Genomic DNA, 26,513 nt, shown 5'->3' with positions numbered 1-26,513 from the left:
GGGGATTACTCTGTTCCCTCCCCCCATTAGCGGGGTATTACTCTGTTCCCTCCCCCATTAGCGGGGTATTACTCTGTTCCCTCCCCCATTAGCGGGGTATTACTCTGTTCCCTCCCCCCATTAACGGGGTATTACTCTGTTCCCTCCCCCCATTAGCGGGGTATTACTCTGTTCCCTCCCCCCATTAGCGGGGTATTACTCTGTTCCCTCCCCCCATTAGCGGGGTATTACTCTGTTCCCTCCCCCATTAGCGGGGTATTACTCTGTTCCCTCCCCCATTAGCGGGGTATAACTCTGTTCCCTCCCCCCATTAGCGGGGTATTACTCTGTTCCCTCCCCCATTAGCGGGGTATTACTCTGTTCCCTCCCCCCATTAGTGGGGGATTACTCTGTTCCCTCCCCCGTTAGTGGGGTATTACTCTGTTCCCTCCCCCATTAGCGGGGTATTACTCTGTTCCCTCCCCCATTAGCGGGGTATTACTCTGTTCCCTCCCCCATTAGCGGGGTATTACTCTGTTCCCTCCCCCATTAGCGGGGTATTACTCTGTTCCCTCCCCCATTAGCGGGGTATAACTCTGTTCCCTCCCCCCATTAGCGGGGTATTACTCTGTTCCCTCCCCCATTAGCGGGGTATTACTCTGTTCCCTCCCCCATTAGCGGGGTATTACTCTGTTCCCTCCCCCCATTAGCGGGGTATTACTCTGTTCCCTCCCCCATTAGCGGGGGATTACTCTGTTCCCTCCCCCATTAGCGGGGTATTACTCTGTTCCCTCCCCCATTAGCGGGGTATTACTCTGTTCCCTCCCCCATTAGCGGGGTATAACTCTGTTCCCTCCCCCCATTAGCGGGGTATTACTCTGTTCCCTCCCCCATTAGCGGGGTATTACTCTGTTCCCTCCCCCATTAGCGGGGTATTACTCTGTTCCCTCCCCCCATTAGCGGGGTATTACTCTGTTCCCTCCCCCATTAGCGGGGGATTGCACAGTGCGCCCCCCGTTGGTGCCATGACGGTACAGTGACACCTCCGCTTCGTTTCTCGCCCGCAGGAAGTTTACCACGAGCAGCACATCCAGGACTTCTTTGAGAACCACAAGGAGGAGTTTCCGGCTGTGAAAGTGGTGGGTCCTGAGGAAGGGCTGAGCCAGGGGGAGGCCCGGGACATGGGCATGTAAGTACGGCGGCGGAGCCTGGGCTGGGGGGCGCAGTGCGCTGACCCCGTCTCACTCACTGTGTGTGGCAGGGACCTGTGCCGCCAGGACGACACCTGCGACTACTACTTCAGCCTGGACGCCGACGTGGTGCTGACCAACCCCGACACCCTGTACATCCTGATCCAGGAGAAGCGGTCAGTGCTGCCGCCATACAGTCAGTGGGGAGGGGCTCATTCTACAGTCAGTGGGGAGGGGCTCATTCTACAGTCAGTGGGGAGGGGCTCATTCTACAGTCAGTGGGGACGGGCTCATTCTACAGTCAGTGGGGAGGGGCTCATTCTACAGCCAGTGGGGAGGGGCTCATTCTACAGTCAGTGGGGAGGGGCTCATTCTGCAGTCAGTGGGGAGGGGCTCATTCTGCAGTCAGTGGGGAGGGGCTCATTCTGCAGTCAGTGGGGAGGGGCTCATTCTGCAGTCAGTGGGGAGGGGCTCATTCTACAGTCAGTGGGGAGGGGCTCATTCTGCAGTCAGTGGGGAGGGGCTCTGTGGACAGGTGACCTGACACCCAATCCTATATCTGCAGGAAAGTCATCGCCCCTATGGTGTCTCGCAGTGGCAAACTGTGGTCCAACTTCTGGGGGGCGCTCAGCCCGGAGGGGTACTACGCCCGGTCTGAGGACTACGTGGATATCGTGCAGGGAAAGCGGATGTGAGTGGCGCCCTGCAGTGGGCGGGGACAATGTGCATGATTATCCCATCACCCTCCGGGGGGCGGGGCTGCTCACACCTGTCTGCCTTGCAGTGGGGTGTGGAACGTCCCATACATCGCCCACTCTTACCTCATTTCGGGGGAGACTATTCGGCAGGAGCTGTCGCGCAGGAACGTCTTCACGTTGTCAGGAGTCGACTCGGACATGTCTTTCTGTAAGAGCGTGAGGGATAAGGTAGGTGACGGCGTGAGGGGGATGATGAGGGTGATGGTTCCCCCGGGTGACTCCTCTTCTGTCTTCTCTGCAGAGCGTCTTCCTGCACATCAGTAATCGCGATGACTTTGGTCGTCTGATCTCCACGTCCAAGTACAACACCTCCCGACTGCACAGCGACCTGTGGCAAATCTTTGAAAACCCCGTGGTAAGAAGCCCGTCCCCATTCTCACTGCTCCTCCCCCAGATCTAGCCTCACTATGCTCCTCCCCCAGATCTAGCCTCACTCTGTGCTCCTCCCCCAGATCTGGCCTCACTCTATGCTCCTCCCGCAGATCTGGCCTCACTCTATGCTCCTCCCCCAGATCTGGCCTCACTCTATGCTCCTCCCCCAGATCTGGCCTCACTCTGTGCTTCTCCCCCAGATCTGGCCTCACTCTGTGCTTCTCCTCCAGATCTGGCCTCTCTATGCTCCTCCCCCAGATCTGGCCTCTCTATGCTCCTCCCCCAGATCTAGCCTCTCTATGCTCCTCCTACAGATCTGGCCTCTCTATGCTCCTACAGATCTGGCCTCTCTATGCTCCTCCCCCAGATCTGGCCTCACTCTATGCTCCTCCCCCAGATCTGGCCTCACTCTGTGCTTCTCCCCCAGATCTGGCCTCACTCTATGCTTCTCCCCCAGATCTGGCCTCACTCTATGCTCCTCCCCCAGATCTGGCCTCTCTATGCTTCTCCCCCAGATCTGGCCTCACTCTATGCTCCTCCCCCAGATCTGGCCTCACTCTGTGCTTCTCCCCCAGATCTGGCCTCACTCTGTGCTTCTCCTCCAGATCTGGCCTCTCTATGCTCCTCCCCCAGATCTGGCCTCTCTATGCTCCTCCCCCAGATCTAGCCTCTCTATGCTCCTCCTACAGATCTGGCCTCTCTATGCTCCTCCTACAGATCTGGCCTCTCTATGCTCCTCCCCCAGATCTGGCCTCACTCTATGCTCCTCCCCCAGATCTGGCCTCACTCTGTGCTTCTCCCCCAGATCTGGCCTCACTCTGTGCTCCTCCCCCAGATCTGGCCTCTCTATGCTCCTCCCCCAGATCTGGCCTCTCTATGCTCCTCCCCCAGATCTAGCCTCTCTATGCTCCTCCTACAGATCTGGCCTCTCTATGCTCCTCCTACAGATCTGGCCTCTCTATGCTCCTCCCCCAGATCTGGCCTCACTCTATGCTCCTCCCCCAGATCTGGCCTCTCTATGCTCCTCCCCCAGATCTAGCCTCTCTATGCTCCTCCTACAGATCTGGCCTCTCTATGCTCCTCCTACAGATCTGGCCTCACTCTATGCTCCTCCCGCAGATCTGGCCTCACTCTATGCTCCTCCCCCAGATCTGGCCTCACTCTATGCTTCTCCTCCAGATCTGGCCTCTCTATGCTCCTCCCCCAGATCTAGCCTCTCTATGCTCCTCCTACAGATCTGGCCTCTCTATGCTCCTCCTACAGATCTGGCCTCTCTATGCTCCTCCCCCAGATCTGGCCTCACTATGCTCCTCCCCCAGATCTGGCCTCACTCTATGCTCCTCCCCCAGATCTAGCCACTCTATGCTCCGCCCTCAGATCTGGCCTCTCTATGCTCCTCCCCCAGATCTGGCCTCACTCTATGCTCCTCCCCCAGATCTGGCCTCACTCTATGCTCCTCCCTCAGATCTGGCCTCTCACTCTATGCTCCTCCCCCAGATCTAGCCACTCTATGCTCCGCCCTCAGATCTGGCCTCTCACTCTATGCTCCTCCCCCTGATGCAGCGCCTCTTCTAACTATGCTCCTCCTCCTTCATCTTGGCCCCTCCCCCAGCAGTTTCATTGGGGTTTTTTCCTTGCCAGGACTGGAAGGAGAAATACATCCATGAGAATTACTCCCGGATCTTTGAGGAGGATTATTATCAGCAGGTAACATTGTGGCGGCTGAGGGTGTGATGGCGCCATGTGTGGGGGTGGGGTGTGACGAGGTGTCGCTCTCCGCAGCCCTGTCCGGACGTCTACTGGTTCCCGATCTTCAAGGACGTCATGTGCGACGAGTTTGTGGAGGAAATGGAGAACTTCGGCCGCTGGTCCGGAGGCAAAAACGAGGTAACGGGACGCGGGAATAACAATAATAATGAGCCTGTAATATACCGCAGGGATAATAATAATAATAATGAGCCTGTAATATACCGCGGGGATAATAATAATAATGAGCCTGTAATATACCGCAGGGATAATAATAATAATAATAATGAGCCTGTAATATACCGCAGGGATAATAATAATAATAATGAGCCTGTAATATACCGCGGGGATAATAATAATAATGAGCCTGTAATATACCGCGGGGGTAATAATAATAATAATAATGAGCCTGTAATATACCGCGGGGATAATAATAATAATAATAATGAGCCTGTAATATACCGCAGGGATAATAATAATAATAATAATGAGCCTGTAATATACCGCGGGGATAATAATAATAATAATGAGCCTGTAATATACCGCAGGGATAATAATAATAATGAGCCTGTAATATACCGCAGGGATAATAATAATAATAATAATGAGCCTGTAATATACCGCGGGGATAATAATAATAATAATAATAATAATGAGCCTGTAATATACCGTGGGGATAATAATAATGAGCCTGTAATATACCGCGGGGATAATAATAATAATAATGAGCCTGTAATATACCGCAGGGATAATAATAATAATAATGAGCCTGTAATATACCGCGGGGATAATAATAATAATAATGAGCCTGTAATATACCGCAGGGATAATAATAATAATAATGAGCCTGTAATATACCGCAGGAATAATAATGAGCCTGTAATATACCGCGGGGATAATAATAATAATAATAATGAGCCTGTAATATACCGCAGGGATAATAATAATAATAATGAGCCTGTAATATACCGCAGGGATAATAATAATAATAATAATGAGCCTGTAATATACCGCGGGGATAATAATAATAATAATAATAATGAGCCTGTAATATACCGCAGGGATAATAATAATAATAATAATGAGCCTGTAATATACCGCGGGGATAATAATAATAATAATAATAATAATGAGCCTGTAATATACCGCGGGGATAATAATAATAATAATGAGCCTGTAATATACCGCAGGGATAATAATAATAATAATAATGAGCCTGTAATATACCGCAGGGATAATAATAATAATAATAATGAGCCTGTAATATACCGCAGGGATAATAATAATGAGCCTGTAATATACCGCAGGGATAATAATAATAATAATAATGAGCCTGTAATATACCGCAGGGATAATAATAATAATAATAATGAGCCTGTAATATACCGCGGGGATGATAATAATAATAATAATAATAATAATGAGCCTGTAATATACCGCAGGGATAATAATAATAATAATAATGAGCCTGTAATATACCGCGGGGATAATAATAATAATAATGAGCCTGTAATATACCGCGGGGATAATAATAATAATAATGAGCCTGTAATATACCGCAGGAATAATAATGAGCCTGTAATATACCGCGGGGATAATAATAATAATAATAATGAGCCTGTAATATACCGCGGGGATAATAATAATAATAATGAGCCTGTAATATACCGCGGGGATAATAATAATAATAATGAGCCTGTAATATACCGCAGGAATAATAATGAGCCTGTAATATACCGCGGGGATAATAATAATAATAATAATGAGCCTGTAATATACCGCAGGGATAATAATAATAATAATGAGCCTGTAATATACCGCAGGAATAATAATGAGCCTGTAATATACCGCGGGGATAATAATAATAATAATAATGAGCCTGTAATATACCGCGGGGATAATAATAATAATAATGAGCCTGTAATATACCGCGGGGATAATAATAATAATAATGAGCCTGTAATATACCGCGGGGATAATAATAATAATAATGAGCCTGTAATATACCGCGGGGATAATAATAATAATAATGAGCCTGTAATATACCGCAGGAATAATAATGAGCCTGTAATATACCGCGGGGATAATAATAATAATAATAATGAGCCTGTAATATACCGCGGGGATAATAATAATAATAATGAGCCTGTAATATACCGCAGGGATAATAATAATAATAATAATGAGCCTGTAATATACCGCGGGGATAATAATAATAATAATGAGCCTGTAATATACCGCGGGGATAATAATAATAATAATGAGCCTGTAATATACCGCGGGGATAATAATAATAATAATGAGCCTGTAATATACCGCAGGAATAATAATGAGCCTGTAATATACCGCGGGGATAATAATAATAATAATAATGAGCCTGTAATATACCGCGGGGATAATAATAATAATAATGAGCCTGTAATATACCGCAGGGATAATAATAATAATAATAATGAGCCTGTAATATACCGCGGGGATAATAATAATAATAATAATAATAATGAGCCTGTAATATACCGCAGGGATAATAATAATAATAATGAGCCTGTAATATACCGCGGGGATAATAATAATAATAATGAGCCTGTAATATACCGCGGGGATAATAATAATAATAATGAGCCTGTAATATACCGCAGGAATAATAATGAGCCTGTAATATACCGCGGGGATAATAATAATAATAATAATGAGCCTGTAATATACCGCGGGGATAATAATAATAATAATGAGCCTGTAATATACCGCAGGGATAATAATAATAATAATAATGAGCCTGTAATATACCGCGGGGATAATAATAATAATAATAATAATAATGAGCCTGTAATATACCGCAGGGATAATAATAATAATGAGCCTGTAATATACCGCAGGGATAATAATAATAATGAGCCTGTAATATACCGCAGGGATAATAATAATAATAATAATGAGCCTGTAATATACCGCAGGGATAATAATAATAATAATGAGCCTGTAATATACCGCGGGGATAATAATAATAATAATAATGAGCCTGTAATATACCGCAGGGATAATAATAATAATAATGAGCCTGTAATATACCGCGGGGATAATAATAATAATAATAATGAGCCTGTAATATACCGCAGGGATAATAATAATAATAATAATGAGCCTGTAATATACCGCAGGGATAATAATAATAATAATAATGATCCTGTAATATACCGCAGGGATAATAATAATAATAATAATGAGCCTGTAATATACCGCAGGGATAATAATAATAATAATAATGATCCTGTAATATACCGCAGGGATAATAATAATAATAATAATGAGCCTGTAATATACCGCGGGGATAATAATAATAATAATAATAATGAGCCTGTAATATACCGTGGGGATAATAATAATGAGCCTGTAATATACCGCGGGGATAATAATAATAATGAGCCTGTAATATACCGCGGGGATAATAATAATAATGAGCCTGTAATATACCGCGGGGATAATAATAATAATAATGAGCCTGTAATATACCGCAGGGATAATAATAATAATAATAATGAGCCTGTAATATACCGCGGGGATAATAATAATAATAATAATGAGCCTGTAATATACCGCGGGGATAATAATAATAATGAGCCTGTAATATACCGCAGGGATAATAATAATAATAATAATGAGCCTGTAATATACCGCGGGGATAATAATAATAATAATAATGAGCCTGTAATATACCGCGGGGATAATAATAATAATGAGCCTGTAATATACCGCAGGGATAATAATAATAATGAGCCTGTAATATACCGCGGGGATAATAATAATAATAATAATGAGCCTGTAATATACCGCGGGGATAATAATAATAATGAGCCTGTAATATACCGCAGGGATAATAATAATAATGAGCCTGTAATATATCGCAGGGATAATAATAATAATAATGAGCCTGTAATATACCGCAGGGATAATAATGAGCCTGTAATATACCGCGGGGATAATAATAATAATGAGCCTGTAATATACTGCGGGGATAATAATAATAATAATAATGAGCCTGTAATATACCGCAGGGATAATAATAATAATAATGAGCCTGTAATATACCGCAGGGATAATAATAATAATAATGAGCCTGTAATATACCGCGGGGATAATAATAATAATAATGAGCCTGTAATATACCGCAGGGATAATAATAATAATGAGCCTGTAATATACCGCAGGGAATAATAATAATAATGAGCCTGTAATATACCGCGGGGATAATAATAATAATGAGCCTGTAATATACCGCAGGGATAATAATAATAATAATGAGCCTGTAATATACCGCAGGGATAATAATAATAATGAGCCTGTAATATACCGCAGGGATAATAATAATAATGAGCCTGTAATATACCGCGGGGATAATAATAATAATGAGCCTGTAATATACCGTGGGGATAATAATAATGAGCCTGTAATATACCGCAGGGATAATAATAATAATAATGAGCCTGTAATATACCGCAGGGATAATAATAATAATGAGCCTGTAATATACCGCGGGGATAATAATAATAATGAGCCTGTAATATACCGCGGGGATAATAATAATAATAATGAGCCTGTAATATACCGCGGGGATAATAATAATAATGAGCCTGTAATATACCGCGGGGATAATAATAATAATAATAATGAGCCTGTAATATACCGCAGGGATAATAATAATAATGAGCCTGTAATATACCGCAGGGAATAATAATAATAATGAGCCTGTAATATACCGCGGGGATAATAATAATAATAATAATGAGCCTGTAATATACCGCAGGGATAATAATAATAATAATGAGCCTGTAATATACCGCGGGGATAATAATAATAATGAGCCTGTAATATACCGCAGGGAATAATAATAATAATAATAATGAGCCTGTAATATACCGCAGGGATAATAATAATAATAATAATGAGCCTGTAATATACCGCAGGGATAATAATAATAATGAGCCTGTAATATACCGCGGGGATAATAATAATAATAATGAGCCTGTAATATACCGCGGGGATAATAATAATAATAATAATGAGCCTGTAATATACCGCGGGGGTAATAATAATAATAATGAGCCTGTAATATACCGCAGGGATAATAATAATAATAATGAGCCTGTAATATACCGCGGGGGTAATAATAATAATGAGCCTGTAATATACCGCAGGGATAATAATAATAATAATGAGCCTGTAATATACCGCAGGGATAATAATAATAATAATGAGCCTGTAATATACCGCGGGGATAATAATAATAATAATGAGCCTGTAATATACCGCAGGGATAATAATAATAATGAGCCTGTAATATACCGCAGGGATAATAATAATAATAATGAGCCTGTAATATACCGCGGGGATAATAATAATAATAATGAGCCTGTAATATACCGCGGGGATAATAATAATAATAATGAGCCTGTAATATACCGCAGGGATAATAATAATAATAATGAGCCTGTAATATACCGCAGGGATAATAATAATAATAATGAGCCTGTAATATACCGCGGGGATAATAATAATAATAATGAGCCTGTAATATACCGCAGGGATAATAATAATAATAATGAGCCTGTAATATACCGCAGGGATAATAATAATAATAATAATGAGCCTGTAATATACCGCAGGGATAATAATAATAATAATGAGCCTGTAATATACCGCAGGGATAATAATAATAATAATAATGAGCCTGTAATATACCGCGGGGGTAATAATAATAATAATGAGCCTGTAATATACCGCAGGGATAATAATAATAATGAGCCTGTAATATACCGCGGGGATAATAATAATAATGATAATGAGCCTGTAATATACCGCAGGGATAATAATAATAAAGAGCCTGTAATATACCGCGGGGATAATAATAATAATGAGCCTGTAATATACCGCGGGGATAATAATAATAATAATGAGCCTGTAATATACCGCGGGGATAATAATAATAATAATGAGCCTGTAATATACCGCAGGGATAATAATAATAATAATGAGCCTGTAATATACCGCAGGGATAATAATAATAATAATGAGCCTGTAATATACCGCGGGGATAATAATAATGAGCCTGTAATATACCGCGGGGATAATAATAATAATAATGAGCCTGTAATATACCGCGGGGATAATAATAATAATAATGAGCCTGTAATATACCGCGGGGATAATAATAATGAGCCTGTAATATACCGCGGGGGTAATATTGGGCCTGTAATACTGCGTACATTATAACCCGTCCTCCCGTTCCCTCCGCCCGCAGGATAAGCGTCTGGCCGGCGGTTACGAGAGCGTTCCCACTGTGGACATCCACATGACGCAGGTCGGGTACCAGGACGAATGGTTGAAGTTCCTGAAGGATTACATCGCGCCCGTCACCGAAAAGCTGTTCCCTGGATACTACACCAAGGTATCGCCCTCCTCGCCCGTCCGCCGCCGGTCGTTACTTGTCGCCTGCGCTGACCACCATCTTCTCATCAGGCCAAGGCGTTCCTGAACTTCATAGTGCGGTATCGGCCGGACGAGCAGCCGTCCCTGCGCCCGCACCACGACTCCTCCACCTTCACCATCAACGTGGCCCTCAACAATAAAGACATCGACTATGAGGTGAGTGTCATGGCCAGCTGTGTGCCTGGAGGGTGCCATGGGGTCCTTCGTGTGCCTGGTGGGTAATGGGGGCGTCACAGGGTCTTTCGTGGGCCTGGTGGGTAACGAGGGGCATCTTGTGGGTAACGAGGGGCATCTTGTGGGTAACGAGGGGCATCTTGTGGGTAACGAGGGGCATCTTGTGGGTAACGAGGGGCATCTTGTGGGTAACGAGGGGCATCTTGGGCCTGATGAGTAACGAGGGGCGTCGTGTGCGGGGTCTCTTGGCCGCTGGTATTACCATCTGTGGGGGGCCGTGGCACTGATGTGGCGACTCTTCCTCCGCAGGGCGGTGGCTGCAGATTCATCCGCTACAACTGCCGCGTGGAGTCTCCTCGGAAGGGCTGGTCCTTCATCCACCCGGGGCGGCTGACGCATTACCACGAGGGGCTGCCCACCACCCGGGGGACGCGCTACATCATGGTGTCATTCGTGGATCCTTGACCCTAGGGCGACTCCCTCCCGTGTAGGACACTGAGCAGAGGGGGCCGTCTGGCACCAAACATGGCGGCCGCACCGTCTCTGTCACTAGGGGGCAGTCATCAGCAGATGGTTCTCGTCTTTCCCCCGCGCTCTCTCTCCACCATCATAGCGGAGTTGTGCGCTGCACCATCACTATGGCGTCGCCGCTGATCTTCATCCCCCGCCGCCTTCATGTTACCAGACCCTCGGAGCAAGAGACGGAGCCAGAGGTCGCCGCGCCGAGACGCTTTATAAAGAGCATTCGCCGCTTCTGTACAAAACGCTTTAAATTATTCGCTGCCAAAATTGTATTTTTTTTACTTTTTTTTTTTTTTATAAATATTTTAAATGAAAACTGAAATTGTGCAATAAATAATTCTGGTATCTAGTGTAATATCTGCTGTGACCCCTGGAGGGAGCCCCAGGCGCGTGATATATAGAGATTACATCCGTCTTCCACAACCTCACCGTTGTAGCAGAGTATAGCTGTCCCTTGCCCAGTTTTCATCCTCCCACAGCTATTTCTGTGTCAGTCAATGACTGTCTCCCTCTATACTCGTACACTCATACACGGTCCCGACTGTAGAAATGACCTAGCAGAAGGAGAAGCGTGGTTGCAGGATGCGACGATGCAGCCTGCCGTCCAGCAGAGACACACACACACACACACACACACACACACTCTCACACACACACACACTCTCACACACTCTCTCACACACACACACTCTCACACACTCTCTCACACACACACACTCTCACACACTCTCTCACACACACACACACACACACTCTCACACACACACACACACACACACACACCAAGGACAGGGGATAGATGAATATCACCCCCGGATCCAAGTCTCAGTTCTTCTGTGGTGTTGCTGAATGTCTTTATATTAATACACAGTTACTCACCTTTTTCCTGAGGAGACCAATAAATCCCTGTAAAATAATTGATAAGGCCTCTTTCACACTTCAGTTGTTTGCGTCAGTCTAAATCCGCCATTTTCCTCAAAAAACGGATCCGTTTTTTTTTTTGACGGATCCGGTTTTTTCCCCATAGACTTGCATTAGCGACGGATTGTGACGGATGGTCGTCCGTTCCATCTGTCATGCGACGGATCCGTCAAAATTTGGCGGACGTCATCTAGACATTGACGGTCATTGCAACGTTTTTTGTCTGCGTTGAAATGGCGGATCGCGACGGATCCGTCGCGTCCGTCATTTCATAGAATGGCCACCTATGGGCGACGGATCCGTCGCGACCGTCATTTCGGCGGATCTGTCGCCCCAATCCGTTTTTTCAATTGCGCATGCTCAAAAAAGTATATACAACCCCCGAGTAACGGATCCGTCAAAAAAAACGGATCCGTTACAATAGTTGAAAAAACGGATGTGACGGATCCGTCGATCCGTCATTTTGTCGGAAGTGACTGACGCCAAAAAACTGAAGTGTGAAAGAAGCCTTAGGCAGATGGTATGAAGATAGGTTTTCCGTAACCTTCCCTCCCTCAGAGGCGCAGTCTGCTTGTTAATGAAGCGTCTATGGAGATGAGAAGCGGCCGGAACTTCTTTACAAGCGCTGTCACTGGTATCAATGCACCCGCTTCCCACCTGAGGTAACTTTCACAAACAGCGTTGTGCCCTTATTTAATTTTGCTATTATAATGCGAAAAGCGTCGGGCCAAGCCTGTGAAAGCCGCAAATGAAAGAACCTGCACTTGCCTCCAAATTGTTATGTCAATATGTAGATCGAGAGACACAAAAATCAGGACTATTTTCCCTCAAATGCCGTAACCCCGCTCTTGTGGTCCCGATAATAGCCAGGTTTTAGAGCTTAAATATTCCTTGTGACCCGTTGTAAATACTAGATAATAGTAGAGAAAATGACTGAGGGTCCAGTATATAAGTTTTTGTTCAGATAAATAAGCGGTAAATATCCTGTCGCCAGCCTTTGTAAAGCCACGGTTTACCTCAGCTGAGGCAAATGAATAAAATGTCTTGAATTAGTCTTATACTTGCGTCCAATATGACCAGCCGTATTCAGGAGTGGGTCAAAACACTGGTTAATGATAAAATATCATGCTCTTGTATATTTAGGAGTCGCTTGTTGATGTCTTATTCAGGAGCTCTGAACTCTTGCCTCCTACATTGGCAGAGCTCACGCCACGCAATCTGATTTCTAATCTTATTCGTCAGATTTCATCGCTAGGGGGAGCGAGCCTAAACGGGAGCCGCCATGATCCTGTATTTATTCCACACCTGCCTAAAACTTTTGTGCAGCCCTGTAATATGTGTCTTTTTGCATTCGGTCATCTACCTGCCTGTGTGTATAATAGCGCACTATTGTCTCTGTTATCAGCTGCCCAGTTCTACTTTTACTGGCTGTTGCCACCTTGTGGCCATTTCTCTAACTGCAGCACAATTGTGTCACTGGTGACATTCGTGTGCCGGACAGCGGAGTCTCTACTACAGGATAATCCACTGCTCGGGCCATGAGACTGCAGACGTGGAGGGGGAACGTAAGCCCCCCGACATCCGTATGGAAGGGGAACGTAAGCCCCCCGAAATCAGTGGAAGGAGAACGTAAGCCCCCCCCGACATCAGTATGCAAGGGGAACGTAAGCCCCGACATCAGTATGGAAGAGGAACGTAAGCCCCCTGACATCAGTGTGGAAGGGGAACGTAAGCCCCCCGAAATCAGTATGGAAGAGGAACGTAAGCCCCCCGAAATCAGTATGGAAGAGGAACGTAAGCCCCCCGACATCCGTATGGAAGGGGAACGTAAGCCCCCCTACATCAGTGTGGAAGGGGAACGTAAGCCCCCCGACATCCGTATGGAAGGGGAACGTAAGCCCCCCGAAATCAGTATGGAAGAGGAACGTAAGCCCCCCGACATCCGTATGGAAGGGGAACGTAAGCCCCCCTACATCAGTGTGGAAGGGGAACGTAAGCCCCCCGACATCCGTATGGAAGGGGAACGTAAGCCCCCCGAAATCAGTATGGAAGAGGAACGTAAGCCCCCCGACATCCGTATGGAAGGGGAACGTAAGCCCCCCGAAATCAGTATGGAAGAGGAACGTAAGCCCCCCGACATCCGTATGGAAGGGGAACGTAAGCCCCCCCGACATCAGTGTGGAAGAGGAACGTAAGCCCCCCCGACATCAGTATGGAAGGGGAATGTAAGCCCCCCCGACATCCGTATGGAAGGGGAACGTAAGCCCCCCTGACATCTGTATGGAAGGGGAACATAAGCCCCCCCCCCGACATCAGTGTGGAAGGGGAACGTAAGCCCCCCGAGATCAGTGTGGAAGGGGAACGTAAGCCCCCCCCCGACATCAGTGTGGAAGGGGAACGTAAGCCCCCCGAGATCAGTGTGGAAGGGGAACGTAAGCCCCCCCCGACATCAGTGTGGAAGAGGAACGTAAGCCCCCCCGACATCAGTATGGAAGGGGAATGTAAGCCCCCCGACATCAGTATGCAAGGGGAACGTAAGCCCCCCGACATCAGTATGCAAGGGGAACGTAAGCCCCCCGACATCAGTATGGAAGAGGAACATAAGCCCCCCGACATCCGTATGGAAGGGGAACGTAAGCCCCCCCGACATCAGTGTGGAAGAGGAACGTAAGCCCCCCGACATCAGTATGGAAGGGGAACGTAAGCCCCCCCGACATCAGTATGGAAGGGGAACGTAAGCCCCCCCGACATCAGTGTGGAAGAGGAACGTAAGCCCCCCGACATCAGTGTGGAAGAGGAACGTAAGCCCCCCGACATCCGTATGGAAGGGGAACGTAAGCCCCCCGACATCAGTGTGGAGGGGGAACGTAAGCCCCCCCGACATCAGTGTGGAAGGGGAACGTAAGCCCCCCCCCGACATCAGTGTGGAAGGGGAACGTAAGCCCCCCGACATCAGTGTGGAAGGGGAACGTAAGCCCCCCCCCCCATCAGTGTGGAAGGAGAACGTAAGCCCCCCAACATCAGTGTGGAAGGGGAAAGTAAGCCCCCCGACATCAGTGTGGAAGGGGAACGTAAGCCTCCGACATCAGTGTGGAAGGGGAACGTAAGCCTCCCGACATCAGTGTGGAAGGGGAACGTAAGCCCCCCCGACATCAGTGTGGAAGAGGAACGTAAGCCCCCCCGACATCAGTTTGGAAGGGGAACGTAAGCCCCCCGACATCAGTGTGGAAGGGGAACGTAAGCCCCCCGACATCAGTGTGGAAGGGGAACGTAAGCCCCCCGACATCAGTATGGAAGGGGAACGTAAGCCCCCCGACATCCGTATGGAAGGGGAACGTAAGCCCCCCGACATCAGTATGGAAGGGGAACGTAAGCCCCCCGACATCAGTGTGGAAGGAGAACGTAAGCCCCCCGACATCAGTGTGGAAGGGGAACGTAAGCCCCCCGACATCAGTGTGGAAGGGGAACGTAAGCCCCCCGACATCAGTATGCAAGGGGAACGTAAGCCCCCCGACATCAGTATGCAAGGGGAACGTAAGCCCCCCGACATCAGTATGCAAGGGGAACGTAAGCCCCCCGACATCAGTATGCAAGGGGAACGTAAGCCCCCTGACATCAGCGGAGTCTCTACTACAGGATAATCCACTGCTTGGGCCATGAGACTGCAGACGTGGAGGGGGAACGTAAGCCCCCCGACATCGGTGTGGAAGGGGAACGTAAGCCCCCCGACATCAGTGTGGAAGGGGAACGTAAGACCCCCCAACATCAGTGTGGAAGGGGAACGCAAACCCCAGTAGGCTGATAAAGTTTGATGTATGAAACTTAATGTACACAGGCAATATATGGGATGAATCTAACTACTGCTGATTGAAGCTGTCAAGAGTCACTGATACATCGAAAGAATAACATCAAAAAGGAGGATGAAAGAAATGCCTAGTCTTAGTAAATAGTGTCTAAAGAGACTACATAGGTATTGGCTAAACACCCTATGCATAGGTTTACTGAGCGAACGCCTCAAGCATGAAGCATAGCAGCAGGTATAGGTATCAAAAGGGAGGATGAATGAAATGCCTAGTCTTAGTAAATAATGTCTAAAAAAGACTACAACAGCGTTGAGTTACACATCATATGTATATGTTTGCTGGAAAAACACCTCCGGCATAAAGCATGGCAGCAGGTATAAGTATGTTTAAAAGGCAAGTGCCTCTAACATGGCAGCAGGTAGAAGTAGCAGCAGACAAAAATAGCAAAAGAATTGGCATTTGTACATAAGGAGATAGAAGGTATACGACCTAGTTTAGGCAGTGCAGATCCCCGACGCGCGTTTTGCGTGTAGTTTCACAGAAACCCCCCAGGAAGAAGCTACAAGCGAAACGCGCGTCGGCGTCGGGGATCTGCACTGCCTAAACTAGGTCGTATACCTTCTATCTGGTTATGCACAAATGCCGTTTCTTTTGCTATTTTTGTCTGCTGCTACTTGTACCTGCTGCCATGTTAGAAGCACTTGCCTTTTAAACATACTTATTCCTGCTGCCATGAGTAGTGGAATATGTATATGTATGACCAGCAGTAACTTAGCATCTGTTCTAGGCTGCAGGTCTTCACAAAGGTCATGACCTATGTTATCCTGAGAAAAAGACAGTCTTCCTAGTCTCACCCCAGGGGGGTTGCCTAAACACACACAACTGGAAACATTTCACACCTTCTGACTCTTTTGAACAGACATGCCAATTGCAGCATGACACTATTTACAATGAGGACACACAAATAGTGTTCAAAAGAAAAATAACGTATTCATTGGTAAAATAGCTAGGATCCAGTCACAGACCAAGGATTAGAATATTAACCGGAGAGGCTGCTCTAGAAATTTGACCTCCAGGTTGACTATAAATTAGGCCTTTACACATAGAAACCTGTTCAGATTGAGGGGCTGCCAAGCTGCTGTGAGCCAGTCCATATTCCTCCCCCCCTCAGGGAGCAGAATGCCGGACTGCAAGGTTTAGATATTTCTGTAAGTTTTCTCCCTTTATTTTTATAACCATTTTGCATATTTGTATGTCACTTTTTGTTTCCATATTTTTATATATTTTATTGTAAGCACTGTACCTTTCCTATTAAAGCTTAAAACTTTAATAAGTTTGAACCTTGTATGCTCTAAAGAATCCATAGCCATAGGGTATGTGCACACGTAGAATGGTCCACTGCGGATTTTTCTGCAGCGGATTTGATAAATCTGCAGGGCAAAAACATTGCGTTTTTCCTGCCGATTTATCACGGGTTTTTTAGAGTGTGTGATCCTGGTGATTGGCAGACAGTAGTGGTAATATTTCCGGGACTCATCGCCCGTGTGTTCGGTGAGTGGTGGCAGCGTGTATAAGCGGGTGTGTGATTTATGCTCCCATTACAGCATAGGACAGCGGCTGAATGCTGGACTGAGTGAGGAGATAGATTAACCCTTGCAGGCACATCCCCCAGTCACGTGAAGCAGGTACATGACACCACGCTTTATGCCGGAGGTGTTTTTTCAGCAAACATGCATATTATGTGTAACTCAATGCTACTGTAGTCTTTTTTTTAGACACTATTTACTAAGATTATGCATATCATTCCTCCTCCTTTTTGATGTTATTCTTTCGATGTATCAGTGACTCTTGACAGCTTCAATCAGCAGTAGTTAGATTCATCCCATATATTGCCTGTATACAGTGTTAACTTTCATACATCAAACTTTATTAGCCTTCTGGGGATTTGCTCCTAGCTATTTATCAGTAAGATTTATGCTGTTCTTTTTGTATTCAGTTTATTATTGCTACCTGTTTTAAGGCATTATACACTGCTCAAAAAAATAAAGGGAACACTAAAATCACACATCCTAGATATCTCCGAATGAAATATTCCAGTTGTAAATTTTTATTTGTTGCATAGTGGAATGTGTTCAGAACAATAAAACATAATTTATTAAATAAAAATGAATATCCCATGGAGGTCTGGATTTGAAACGATGCTCAAAATCAAAGTGGAAAATCAAATTACAGGCTGATCCAACTTCAGTGGAAATGCCTCAAGACAAGGAAAAGATGCTCAGTATTGTGTGTGGCCTCCACGTGCCTGTATGACCTCCATACAACGCATGGGCATGCTCCTGATGAGGCGGCGGATGGTCTCCTGACGGATCTCCTCCCATACCTGGACTAAAGCATCCGCCAACTCCTGGACAGTCTGTGGTGCAATGTGACGTTGGTGTCACACTCACGCCCTGACTGAAGGGCGTGAGCCGGCGTTTGTGGCCCCACTGTGTCACAAACCAAACTACTCTGGAAGGGGCGTGACTAGGACAGCTGCCTTGGTTTTCACTGGAGCCTCTGATGGTGAGGTCAGGTTTGTGCGGCAGGCATCTGCCACTCCAGGGCGGTGTCTGGCTGTGGCTCCTGATCCCATTTGGGGAGACAGCACACTAGCACAGGTACAAGTAGCAGCGGGGCTGGTGAGAACGGCTAGTACTCTGGCAGGTGGTAGGCACAGCTGAGACACGGGGCAGGCAAGCACAACAGAGACACGAGGCAGGCAAGCACAACAGAGACGCGGGGCAGGCAGGCACGCCAGAGACGCGGGGCAGGCAGGCACGCCAGAGACGCGGGGCAGGCAGGCACGCCAGAGACGCGGGGCAGGCAGGCACGCCAGAGACGCGGGGCAGGCAGGCACGCCAGAGACGCGGGGCAGGCAGGCACGCCAGAGACGCGGGGCAGGCAGGCACGCCAGAGACGCGGGGCAGGCAGGCACGCCAGAGACGCGGGGCAGGCAGGCACGCCAGAGACGCGGGGCAGGCAGGCACGCCAGAGACGCGGGGCAGGCAGGCACGCCAGAGACGCTGGGCAGGCAGGCACGCCAGAGACGCTGGGCAGGCAGGCACCCCAGAGACGCGGGGCAGGCAGGCACCCCAGAGACGCGGGGCAGGCAGGCACGCCAGAGACGCGGGGCAGGCAGCAACGCCAGAGACGCGGGGCAGGCAGCAACGCCAGAGACGCGGGGCAGGCAGCAACGCCAGAGACGCGGGGCAGGCAGCAACGCCAGAGACGCGGGGCAGGCAGCAACGCCAGAGACGCGGGGCAGGCAGCAACGCCAGAGACGCGGGGCAGGCAGCAACGCCAGAGACGCGGGGCAGGCAGCAACGCCAGAGACGCGGGGCAGGCAGCAACGCCAGAGACGCGGGGCAGGCAGCAACGCCAGAGACGCGGGGCAGGCAGCAACGCCAGAGACGCGGGGCAGGCAGCAACGCCAGAGACGCGGGGCAGGCAGCAACGCCAGAGACGCGGGGCAGGCAGCAACGCCAGAGACGCGGGGCAGGCAGGCACGCCAGAGTGACGGGGCAGGCAGGCATGCCAGAGGCACGGGGCAGGCAGGTATGGTGTATGAAGGACAGGTAGAGACCTGTTCACACAGCGGATGCTAGTACTGGAACAAACAGGAGAGAGTGGAGTATGACGGAACAGGTTTGGACCTGTTCACACTGGAGAACCAGAAGGCTGCGGAGAAGGGCTGTAGAGCAGCAAGAGGTCCTGCAGCAGGAGCAAAGCGGAACCGCAAGGTATGCGGAGAGGTGCTGCAGCAACAAGAGCTAAGCAGAACGGAACCGCAAGGTATGCAGAGAGGAGCTGCACCAAGAGGTTTTGCAACAACAGGCGCTAAGCAGAGCAGAACCGCAAGGTTTTGCGGAGAGGAGCTGCAGCAAGAGGTTCTGCAGCAGAGCGTAACCGAAAGCAACAGGAGAGGAGCAGAGTGGAACGGAGCAGAACCGCAGGAGTGCGGAGCAGAGGCAGAAAAGTGGTTCAGAGAGAACACAAGGAAGGACAGCAGGGAAAGAAACCACAGACAAGGAGACCAGCAGACAGAGGTGGGACAAAGTTCAAGACAAGGTACAAGAACAAGGACACAGGGACCAGAGAATACACAGGTACAAAGCAAGGCTAGAACAAAGACACTGAGACCAGGATATACAGACTCCTGGAGGGCAGACAGAGAAGTACAAAGCAAGGCTAGAACAAAGACACTGAGACCCGGATATACAGCTTCCTGGAGGGCAGACAGAGAAGAACCCAGCAAAGCTAGGAGTAGAGCCTCCAGAGGAGGAACACAGAGCAAGACCTGGCAGCTCAGTAGCAAGCACTGAGTTAACACATTGCATAGGCAAGTTCTACAGGGCAGAGCTACCCTAAATACTAGAGGCCTCTTGGTAATTGGTCAGGAACACATTAGACAGGTGCACCCTGATTCCATAAGAACCAGAGAGTTCTGGCACCACCCCCCTATGCACACAGCCAGGAAGCATGCAGAGAGCAAGCAGAAAGCAAGAGGCACAGAATATGGAGCCGGCAGCAGACAGAAATCACATGACCTGGAGCAGTGAGTAAGATGGTGTGTGAGGGATGGGAGGCCATGCAGTGATGCCGGCAGAGTTGTTACAGTTGGTGAATGGAGCGAGACATGATGTCCCAGATGTGCTCAATCGGATTCAGGTCTGGGGAATGGGTGGACCAGTCCATAGCTTCAATGCTTTCATCTTGCAGGAACTGCTGACACACTCCAGCCACATGAGGTCTGGCATTGTCCTGCATTAGGAGGAACCCAGGGCCAACCGCACCAGCATATGGTCTCACAAGTGGTCTGAGGATCTCATCTCGGTACCTAATGGCAGTCAGGCTACCTCTGGCGAGCACATGGAGGGCTGTGCGGCCTGCCGAAGAAATGCCACCCCAAACCATTACTGACCTACTGCAAAACCAGTCATGCTGAAGGATGTTGCAGGCAGCAGATCGCTCTCCACGGCGTCTCCAGACTCTGTCACTTCTGTCACATGTGCTCAGTGTGAACCTGATTTCATCTGTGAAGAGCACAGGGCGCCAGTGGCGAATTTGCCAATCCTGGTGTTCTGTGGCAAATGCCAAGCATCCTGCACGGTGTTGGGCTGTGAGCACAACCCCCATCTGTGGACGTCGAGCACTCCCACCATCCTCACGGAGTCGGTTTCTAACCGTTTGTGCAGACACATGCACATTTGTGGCCTGATGGGGGTCATTTTGCAGGGCTCTGGCAGTGCTCCTCCTGTTCCTCCTTGCACAAAGGCAGAGGTAGAGGTCCTGCTGCTGGGTTGTTGCCCTCCTACGGCCCCTCCACGTCTCCTGGTGTACAGGCCTGTCACCTGGTAGCGCCTCCAGCCTCTGGACACTATGCTGACAGACACAGCAAACCTTCTTGCCACAGCTCGCATTGATGTGCCATCCTGGATGAGCTGCACTACATGAGCCACTTGTGTGGGTTGTAGAGTCCGTCTCATGCTACCACGAGTGTGAAAGCACAATCAACATTCAAAAGGGACCAAAACATCAGCCAGAAAGCATTGGTACTGAGATGTGGTCGGTGGTCCCTACCTGCAGAACCACTCCTTTATTGAGGGTGTCTTGATAATTGCCAATAATTTCCATCTGTTGTCTATTCCATTTGCACAACAGCATGTGACATTGATTGTCAAGCAGTGTTGCTTCCTTAGTGGACAGTTTGATTTCACAGAAGTTTGATTTACTTGGAGTTATATTCTGTTGTTTATGTGTTCCCTTTATTTTTTTGAGCAGTGTATTTGGGTTTACTTTACACACCATGGCAACTACAGCTCATAAATAGATTAGTGTCTTAATACAGAACCTGTCTATCCAAAGTTGGGTTTAACACCTTATTAGGCAGTACTTCTTTGTATTTATATCTCCAATTTTATTATTTTTATTCGGATGTTTTCAATAAAGGTGATTTAATTTTACATTATGGCTTACACTTCCTTGCTCTATTTGGATGTTTCAATTTAGGAAGTGCCATCAACCTAGGCCAATCATTTGTAGGTTTGTCTTGATGAGAATGTCATTGAGATACAGGATGAGCACTAGACCTCTGATCCGCAGAATGGCCATTACCGCTACCATGATTTTTGTGAAAACCCTGGGAGCTGTTGCGAGCCCGAACGGCAGGGCGGCAAACTGAAAATGGTCCTGTTGCACCGCAAAACGCAGAAATCTCTAATGTCCCGGGAAGATAGGGACATAGAGATAAGCGTCCTGGATGTCTATGGAGCACAGGAACTCCTGCGGCTCCATGGAAGCAATTACCGAATGAAGGGACTCTATCCTGAAATGTCACAGACGGACCCTTTTGTTCAGTAACTTTAGATCCAGGATGGGTCAAACCGCACCATTCTTCTTTGGTACAACAAATAGGTTTGAATAAAACCCTGTGAAACATTCCTGGTCTGGAACAGGAACAAGGACACCTGAACTGAGAAGGGAGGCGATGGACATGAAGAATCCCGGAACCAGAGAAGCATCTCTTGGAGGACGGGATTCGAAGAATCGATCTTGGGGCAGCAAAATGAAATCTATTTTGCATCCTGAACATACAACCTCCAGCCAGACATCTCTGAAAAACTTGAGACGGCCTCCCACCCTGGGAGATTCCCTGAGATTCCCTGGAATCTGGAGGCGAGTCATGCAGAGGAAGATCTGACAGGTCTAGACCTGGTGGACCTACCCTGCATGTTACCAGGAGGGTGTGTGTTTATAAGTCATTTTCCTATCCTGGCGAGCTTGTGGCCTCTCTTCGCTGGAGAAAACCTCCAAAGAGAAACAGCGAAAGAACCGAAACTTACACTTCAGAGGAGGCCAGTGGATCTGGGCTGAGGAAGGAGAGAGCTCATTCCTCCGGTGGCCTCCTTAATGATTGGTCCAACTTGGAGCCAAATAGACGGGAACCCTGGAAAGGCAAGTTGGATAAGTCCACTGCCATGCTTTAAGTGAAATAGTCCGTCAGATGGCCACTAAATTACTGGCCGCCTGAGAAGCACATGAAGCGGCATCCAGGCAGGAAGATACCATGTACTTCCCTGACTGAGAAATCTGTTCCGTGAAGTCGGCCAATTCCTCCAGTCTGACTCCAGAGAGAATGCCCTGACAGTTGTTTAGCCCATGCAACAATTGACTGACAACCAGGTGGCGGCAAACTCGGGGCACTATATAGAGGAGGCCGCTTCATAGGCAGACTTTTCGAAAGAATATGATCCTGTCATTGAAGTCCTTGAGGGATGCTCCATTCGTAAGCAGGAGGACCATGTTGGTGGACAGTCAGGAAACTGAGGGATCCACAGTCAGCCATCCACAGTTCGCCATGAGCTCAGGGGTGAAGGGATATAGGATGCCAAGGGGCTTCCCTCTTTGGAAGCATCTGGTCGGGTTTTCCAGTTCCCTGGAAAATACCTCCTCAAATTCTCTGTGTGAGGCAAAGACCTTGGGAGCTGGTCTTGACCATCTAAACAAAACCTCCTGTTCTGCAGGATCTGTAGCGGTATCCTTAATGTTCAAGGTCTGGTTGACCGCCACAATGAGGCTCTGGACCATGTCTCTCATATTAGATGCCTAGTCAGAATCCAGGTCCGAGTCATCCTCTGACAGTACATCCGAAATCACCTCACCTGACTCGGGGGAGGAAGACCGGGAAGAAGCTATCAGCCATGGGAGACCAAGGAAAGAGCGGGAACATTCGGAAGATCTAGAAAAACGCTTCTGCCTAGATCCCTACGGCCCATGTTGGTAGGCACAGCCGACAAGTCCTGCGATCCGCTAGCAACAGCTGAGGGCAGAATGGGCAATCTGTTCAGGACGGACACCAAGGTCCGCTGCGACACCTTGGTAAGGTCCGCTGCGACACCTTGGTAAGGTCCGCTGCGACACCTTGGTAAGGTCCGCTGCGACACCTTGGTAAGGTCCGCTGCGACACCTTGGTAAGGTCCGCTGCGACACCTTGGTAAGGTCCGCTGCGACACCTTGGTAAGGTCCGACGCGACACCTTGGTAAGGTCCGACGCGACACCTTGGTAAGGTCCGACGCGACACCTTGGTAAGGTCCGACACCAATTGTGATAGTGAGGCAGCCCACGCTGGGATAGGAGCACCACTCGCTCCTGGGGCAGTAGGGGACTCCTGCGTAGCAGGCACAGGAGGGGCAGCTGCAGTCCTGCCAGAAGGGAGACGACTGGCCTGAAGGGAGTTTACATTGACATGTGGTACAGACAGACAAAGTGCCTGACAAGAGCAAAGGAATAAGAAGAGGCAGGAGGGCAAGAGCGCTCTCCTTTAGGATTAGGCACGATGAGCAGACCCACTAAATAATGCCGGAAGGTTAGAGGACAGAAAGATTGCTGAGGAGAGTGTTTGTCTGCAGACCAGAACTCCTCACAGGAAGATGCAGGTCCTGAGCTCTGCTTCCGGACTGAAGATGGCTCCAGGAGACAACCAGGGCTGCAGGGTGATCGTGGGGGAGATGGAAGAGTTCCCTCCAGAGATGCCACCTTCTGGGACCAGATGCCGGCAAATGGCGACCACAGGGAGGAAGAGGAGGGCATGCAGGGAGAAAGCGCGTGCAGAAGGAGAGAAGAGGGGACATTACTTCAAAAGCCCGCTCGGTGAGGCCGGAAGTGGGTGGAGCTATACACTGTTAAATGGACGGAGCTAAGCACCCAAAGTAGGCGGAGCTAACCGTCACAACTAAGAGAAGGGAGAGTGACAGTGACGGCCGTTAGACAGGCACGTCCAAGATGAGGGTGCGGAGCTAACCGCCGGAAAGAGCAGGAGAGGGTGTGCCGTCGACGGGCGGGAGAAAAGTCCACCCGAAAATGACAAAAAAGGGGCGGAGCTAACTGCTGAAATTAGGCCGCGCTGAAGCCGGGGCCTAAATTAAATAGCAGAGGACCCAGGGACAGGGGAGGGCAGCAAGAGGCCTGGATTGAATGTCAGGTAACCCTGCGCCAATCATCAGAATGAAGGAGAAAACAGGCCCCATACAGAACAAAACGGTCTATACCTAAAAGGAAGGCCCCTCTAACTACAACCCCTGAATAAAGGTTAGGGGATAAAGGAGGGGGGCAGTAAAAACTCATCCATCTTCTTCTGTCATCTTCCTCCATCTTCATCCTTTTATTTTTCTTCTTCTATATCTTTTTTTTATCCGAATCTTCTTCCCCCCCAACACCTCTGGACCGGAACCTGATGGAGAGAGATACAGGGAGACTTACCTCTCCATCCTGACGTGACCATCATTGGATGTCCGGGCCTCCTAAATCCGACAGGCTCTGGTGGGCGAGTGGGTAGGAGCCGGGGGCCAGGACCGATGTTTGGATTACCTAAACACTCATGTGTTTGGGGTCCTGCCGGCTAGACACGAGGATACGGGGTGGCAGTACACGCTGTACTCAGTCTCTACGAGGGAGCAATTTGAGCAGTCACCATCCACCAATGAGAGACCCAAATTGAATAAACTCAGTTTGATAACAGAATACAACAACCAATGGGGTGATGTCCATCAAAAATTGGGGGATTCTGTTGAGCGAAGCGAAATTAAGGCCACTCATTTCGAATAGACCCACAATAGTAGCTAGAAAAGCTAAAAACTTAAGACACTAAGAGCGACTTTAAACGACCCATTTCCAAGATTCGTTCAGGTAACCCAAATGTTGGGTCTTACCCATGTGGTGGGTGTCCTATATGACCACTAATGATATCTGATGTTGGAATTTCATTACCATCTTTACCCGTTCAGGTTAAATCAAAATCTTTCTTCAACTGCCGTACACGCAACTTGGTTTACGCATTGGTTTGTGGTTGTAATAAGGTATATGTGGGACAAACCACCCAGGAATCACGTCGTAGGATCCAACAGCACGTATCGAATATTTCCATGGCCAAGAATGACAGGGATAAGGGTAAGCAGATTAGCTCAGTAGCGGCCCACTTCTTGGATGGTCATAATGGCAGCTCCAGGACCCTTCAGGTCATGGGGTTGGAGGCGGTTGCTTTGAATATTAGGGGTGGTAAACCGACAGATGAACTTTTGAGAAGGGAAGCCCGTTGGGATCTATGAACTAAAAAGTTTGACACCGTGCGGCCTAAATGAGGAATTCCTGTATACGGGCTTCTATAAAAGGTCTCAGTTATTTGGCTCGGTTTCCGTTTGTGGACTACCCCCTGCGCAGTCTAATAAGGTCATCACGTATTTGTTGTAGTCATATTTTTTAGGACATTTACTCATTTCTTTTTGCGGTTTCCTCTCTCTTTCTCCTACGTCTCAGGTGACAGATGGAAGACTGCACATACGGTACTTCTTTTGTGTAGACTCCCTTCGGATAGCAGAAGACAACAATATGAATTATGAAGACCCGTAACGGCCCATTCTGGACTTTTGTATTATTATTGAAGTAGTCCCACACGTGTCTCACATGACAGGAAGCGTAAAATTATAGGGAGAGTAACGCTAAAAATATACTAGACTGTTCCTCTTAT

General features: G+C 48.0%; 1 protein-coding gene across 1 annotated transcript in view; it reads left to right on the top strand.

Annotated features, from left to right (window-relative positions):
* Positions 1 to 11,569, top strand: part of PLOD3 (procollagen-lysine,2-oxoglutarate 5-dioxygenase 3) — a 29,574-nt gene extending 18,005 nt beyond the window's left edge. The window contains exons 10-19 of the mRNA XM_077261571.1: positions 1,047 to 1,168; positions 1,241 to 1,345; positions 1,735 to 1,860; positions 1,954 to 2,095; positions 2,169 to 2,282; positions 3,941 to 4,006; positions 4,082 to 4,186; positions 10,341 to 10,487; positions 10,559 to 10,684; positions 11,012 to 11,569. Of these exons, the coding sequence (XP_077117686.1) occupies positions 1,047 to 1,168; positions 1,241 to 1,345; positions 1,735 to 1,860; positions 1,954 to 2,095; positions 2,169 to 2,282; positions 3,941 to 4,006; positions 4,082 to 4,186; positions 10,341 to 10,487; positions 10,559 to 10,684; positions 11,012 to 11,167 (1,209 nt within the window). The 3' untranslated portion in view covers positions 11,168 to 11,569. The remainder of the gene's footprint in view (positions 1 to 1,046; positions 1,169 to 1,240; positions 1,346 to 1,734; positions 1,861 to 1,953; positions 2,096 to 2,168; positions 2,283 to 3,940; positions 4,007 to 4,081; positions 4,187 to 10,340; positions 10,488 to 10,558; positions 10,685 to 11,011) is intronic.
* The last annotated feature ends 14,944 nt before the right edge of the window (positions 11,570 to 26,513 follow it).

This window comes from Ranitomeya variabilis, chromosome 5 (genome assembly GCF_051348905.1).
Source record: "Ranitomeya variabilis isolate aRanVar5 chromosome 5, aRanVar5.hap1, whole genome shotgun sequence".
NCBI lineage: Eukaryota > Metazoa > Chordata > Amphibia > Anura > Dendrobatidae > Ranitomeya > Ranitomeya variabilis.
This window is presented reverse-complemented; position numbering and strand designations above follow the sequence as displayed.